This window comes from Triticum dicoccoides, chromosome 7B, assembly GCF_002162155.2.
Source record: "Triticum dicoccoides isolate Atlit2015 ecotype Zavitan chromosome 7B, WEW_v2.0, whole genome shotgun sequence".
Classification (NCBI taxonomy): Eukaryota; Viridiplantae; Streptophyta; class Magnoliopsida; order Poales; family Poaceae; genus Triticum; species Triticum dicoccoides.
The window spans coordinates 492,256,117-492,260,949 of record NC_041393.1 but is presented as its reverse complement, the minus strand read 5'-3'; the positions used below and the strand labels follow the sequence as shown (position 1 = coordinate 492,260,949).

At 47.5% G+C, this 4,833-nt stretch overlaps 1 protein-coding gene across 1 annotated transcript; it reads left to right on the top strand.

The window, feature by feature from the left end:
* The first annotated feature begins 602 nt into the window (after positions 1-602).
* On the top strand, positions 603-2,609 carry LOC119341002 (putative F-box/LRR-repeat protein At5g02930). The gene is made up of 3 exons (XM_037612903.1): positions 603-1,651; positions 1,862-1,993; positions 2,070-2,609. The coding sequence occupies exons 1-3, from the start codon at positions 701-703 to the stop codon at positions 2,418-2,420; spliced, it is 1,434 nt and encodes a 477-aa protein (XP_037468800.1). The 5' UTR covers positions 603-700; the 3' UTR covers positions 2,421-2,609.
* Positions 2,610-4,833: the final 2,224 nt, after the last annotated feature.

The window sequence follows — 4,833 nt, the reverse complement described above, 5'->3', positions numbered from 1 at the left end:
GCAGCTACGAAAGCACATCAACATATGAATCGATTCGAGGGTCGAATGACGACTGCGGCTAGTCATGTGCACAAAAACTTTTCTGCTATCATCAACAAAGTCAAGCCGACTCCGAAAGAGGATCGAAGGGTCGACAACTTGTTCTATACAATAAAGATCTTCCAGTAGTCCAGAGACCTTGATGTATTTTTTCTATAATAATGTTTGATGGTGCTCTCTATGTGGTGAACTTTTATGATAGATCGGATCCTTCTAAGGCCGCGTTTGGAACGTCGTTTTCCAGCTGGTTACACTTGTAAAATACACCTTCGTTAAAAAAACGATGGACGAGCGGTCCGCGCGATTGGAATGTTGTTTCCGGAACGTAATTATTGCGCCTGTATCCCTTAATACATCTGTAGTGGGTTGGTTTCTGATACACTCCTCAGCCCATCCGTTTTGCAAATACCACTCATGGAATGTATTTCGTTGGGGACCAGTAAAATCCAGGCTTAGGAAATAAACAATAATCCAACCGGGCCTAAAGAAAAAAAATCCCCTCAAAGCAGACACGAAATAAACTAGGAGCCCTTCCGTCTCAAGCCTCAAACCCTCACCATACCAACTGCTCTAAAAGAATGTCCGAGAGACTGCGGCGGCGCTAGTGAGCCTGCCTCCTCTGCGCAACTGCGCCTGCGCCGCGCAGCCACCGGCCAAAGAGATGGAGGCGGCGACTCCTCTTCCCAAGAAGAGGAGGTCGGAGGTGCCCGGAAGCAACCAACCGGAGGAAATCTCGAGCCACGAGCCGGCGGCGGCGGCCATGGAGGCGCCCGAATCCGACATCCGTGAACCACCGCCTGGAGCTGGAGGAGCAGAAGACGGCGTCGACCACATCAGCGGGCTGCCCGACGCCGTCCTCGGCGACATCATCTCCCTCCTCCCCACCAGGGAGGGTGCCCGCACCCAAATCCTCGCCTCCCGGTGGCGCCACCTCTGGCGCTCCGCTCCTCTCAATCTCGACTACCAGGGCCTCCCCACCGAAGGTGACGTTCTGGTACGCCTCATTTCCCAGATCCTCTCCTCCCACGCTGGCTCCGGCCGCCGCTTGTGCATCTCCGCGCGCCACCTCTACCACTACCCTGCCACCGTGGATGCCTGGCTCCGGTCTGCTGGCCTCAGCAACCTCCAGGAGCTTGAGCTCTGCTGCGGCCGTTATCTATCAGTACTGCCGGCGGCGACAGCGTCCACCTTCCGTTTCTCATCCAGCCTCCGTGTGGCCACATTCAGCCAATTCCGCCTCCCCGACGGTATATCAGAGACGCTTCACTTCCCCCAGCTGAAGCAGCTCGCGCTTGAAGGGGTCAGCATCTCGGAAGGCTCACTGTACAGCTTCGTGGCTGCCTGCCCCGTCCTGGAATCCATGCTTATTAGCAGGAGCATTGGCTTCAGCTGCATTCGGATCAGCTCCCCAAACCTTAGAACCATTGGCGTGCGTGTTGGATACCGACACCAGTTAGTGAAAATCATGATTGAGGATGCCCCTTGTCTTGAAAGGTTGCTCCAACTTGACCTACTTAGGGAATTGCATATATTGTTAATATCAGCGCCCAAACTGGAGACCTTGGGTTGCCTTCCTTACCATCAACATCACTACCACTACCACGACTTTCAGGTAGCTTCCACCTTCACATCTAACCTGCATTTGTGTGAGCAGACAAATTTCATATTATCTGCATTATATAAAAAAGGTATCTACTCCCTCCGTCTCATAATATAAGAGTGTCTTTTACACTAGTGGGACGGAGGGAGTAGAAGATATCTCTACCTTATGACTTATCTGCATCTTTATATGGCCTGATGTGATGTTCTATTCTTCATGAAGGGATTGCCTACTCTGTTCCCAACCGTGGTACACACTGTCAAGACTTTATCTATCTTTGTTTATGCTTCTAACGTGGATATGGTCATTGATCTCATGAGTTGCTTTCCCTGCTTGGAGAAGTTGTATATCCAGGTAGCTGTTCACTTGTGATGTGTAGTGTTAATTGTTAAGCTACTTGTTGAATTAACTTATGTCTTAACATTTTCAGCAAATTCAGTCGATGGGAAAGAATTTGTGGCGTCGTAAACACAAGAGTCACATCAGATGCCTTGACATCCGTCTCAAGACAATAGTGTTGGAAAATTATCAAGGCGTCATGTCAGATGTTAACTTTGCCACGTTCTTTGTGTTGAATGCTAAAATGTTAGAGTTATTTAGATTTGAGACTCGAGGCCTCTGCGGTAAAGGGTTCATTCAGAGGCAGCATAGTTTGCTTCAGCTTGGGAAAAGGGCATCTAGAGGTGCTCGGTTTGTTTTCAAAAACAATACATGTCTCCGCAACCTTGAGGACATCAAGCATGTGCGAGATTTGTCTGTAGCTCATCCCTTTGAATGCTGATGTTGAACTTTGGAGGAGTTATGCTTGCTTATCACACTTTGTTCTATGCAAATTTTATTAGGTCTCTTGTTTCTAGTGCTTTGAAGTTCCTGGTGTCCCGGAACCTTGTGATTTTAAACCAACCATGTAAGATATTTTGAGTATGTGGACAAATTTTCAGTTAATATTTATGCCTAGGCAAGGTCTGTGAGTGTGAAGTTTGAATTCATTATTACTATTAATATTTAGCATGCTCTGTATCTTTTTTTAACCTCATGTCTGTCCTATAAGACTGAGCAACATTTTATTTGAATGTTTCAAGAACAGGGAAACTTTACTTTGTCTCTGCAGTTTTGATTCACTAGTACACTTGTCAACTTATTTACATGGTGTATGAGTTCAGTCAGGTTGTTCTCTTCCATGATCTCCATGAGATTAAGAGTATCGTTTTACCTGGAGAGCATGAAGAACATCTAGCCTTAATTGAAGATCAGGCCTGAGAGTGTTTCCACATGCGCTGTGGTTGTGCCTGTTGCTCCCACGGTTGAATGCCACATCCTTCCGTGGTGATTCCTTCGTTTGATACAGTTCACTTCATGCATCTCTGCACAGTATTTATTCCAATAGCTGCCATGTACTGAAATCGCATGTTGAGGCATTCAAATTAACTTCATCATATGCTTAATCGGATCCAAGACCTGCAGTAAGGATTGCAATATCTGCAATTCCTTTTTCTCAAGCTCTAATAGGTGCATCTTTGTAAAGCCAATTCACATCACACAACAGATGAAGCAGGGTGGGAGCAAGGTGGGTGGGTGCCGAAGGTTTCTTTAAGAACACGATGATAAAGATAGGCTTCAACAAGAGATGGATGAGCCGTGTTATGAACTCTGTCCCTAAAGTAAGATATGAGACCAAGGTAAACAATCCCCTCAAGTGAACAAAGAAAAAAAAAGTCAACACCTGAGTTAGTATGCGTGTTTTTTCCCTTCACCTCATAAGAGGCGGCTAGGGTAAACTTTTCCCTTTGAATCTCCGCGGAGGAGCCTTGGATTTGCCTCTCCCCCCTCTTTTCTTCCACCTCGATAGCTGGTGGTGGGAGGGGAATCCCGATGCCTTTGGCTCCTGCTAGTAGTTTAGGTTAGTTTTTTTGTCTTCGCAGGGACGATGCTCGGACGGATGGTGACACTTTTTCTTCGAGTTGGTTTTCGGTCTCCGATACTTCCCGAGATTCATCCATCTGGATGGAGTTGACGGAGCTCCGGTTTGATTCCTACCGTCTCTTGGGGCGGCGAGGATAGAATTTCTCGCCGGGCGTGCACTATGGTGAGATCTGGTGTCATGCTCTTGAGATCGATTAAAGGGTCCAACAACGATGAGCATGGTGTTGATTCTTAGCGGCACATGCAACTTTTTGTATCTTCATCCTAAATCCTTTACTCATATTTTCAAAATTGGAATACTTAATCCAATGCAAAATTATGCTTCGCGACTCTGAGAGAAATTAGTCTTTGGATAATCCAATTTTTATTTTGGATGCAATTTAAATTAGTCTTTGGATACAAATCACCAAAATGTATATTCTTCCTCAATATGATATTGAGAGAAAAAGGATTTAACCCTTTATAAGCCAAGAAAGACGAATAAGACCTTGAACTCCCTATTTCACGTATAATTAAGAGACTCATAATATCAGTGCCTTGGATGAATGCCTACAAAAGGGAGAAGATTACCGAACTTTTTTCTGTCTTCTTCGCATCCTAAAATAATTGGGGAACAGGCTGGCTTTCATGTTCTTAAGTTCTCTTTGTCACACACATCCTGCGTCGATGCCTGAGTGGTTGGGACATACTATAAATTTGTTGATAATGTCTACGCTGGATTGCGAAGAATTCCCTGCTGTTATAGGCCAGGTCAAGCTGACTCTGATAGGGGAGCAGCGCGTCGTCGGCTTGTTGTGACCGTAATAGCGGTTGTTCAGTGGTACAGAGACATCGATGTTTTGTACTGCTAGGGCGTGTTTGGTTGCCTGTGTGAGGTCCAACCAGGCCCGCGCGGTAAGGATTCGGCCTGTTTGGTAGCCCGCATACACTATTGGGCCTGCATCGCACGCTTCTTAAAGCACCTCAGGGCCTGGCTCACTGGGAACGCACGAATCGGCAGTTTCTCCAGGGCCAGGCCCGAGCGGTGCACGTGGGCGGGCGCGGCTGCACGCGCGCGACCACACTCGAGAAGCCGCGTTGCTTCCCGAAGCACCAGCAGTTATTAGCCTCACCGCTCCCTCTCCCCACTCTTCCCCACTCTCCCAACTCTCACCGACGGCGGCGGATCGGAGCAGAGGAAGAAGACCACCGGACTCCATCACCGGCAGCGGCGGATTGGAGCAGAGGAAGAAGACCACCGGACTCCCCAATGGCGGTAAGCACTTCTCTCT

Bases quoted from the DNA above. Each gene is read 5' to 3' on its own strand.
- LOC119341002 (XM_037612903.1), top strand. From the start codon at position 701: ATGGAGGCGGCGACTCCTCTTCCCAAGAAGAGGAGGTCGGAGGTGCCC. The intron at 1,652-1,861 runs GTAGCTTCCACC...TTCTTCATGAAG, and splicing joins ACCACTACCACGACTTTCAG to GGATTGCCTACTCTGTTCCC. The intron at 1,994-2,069 runs GTAGCTGTTCAC...TAACATTTTCAG, and splicing joins TGGAGAAGTTGTATATCCAG to CAAATTCAGTCGATGGGAAA.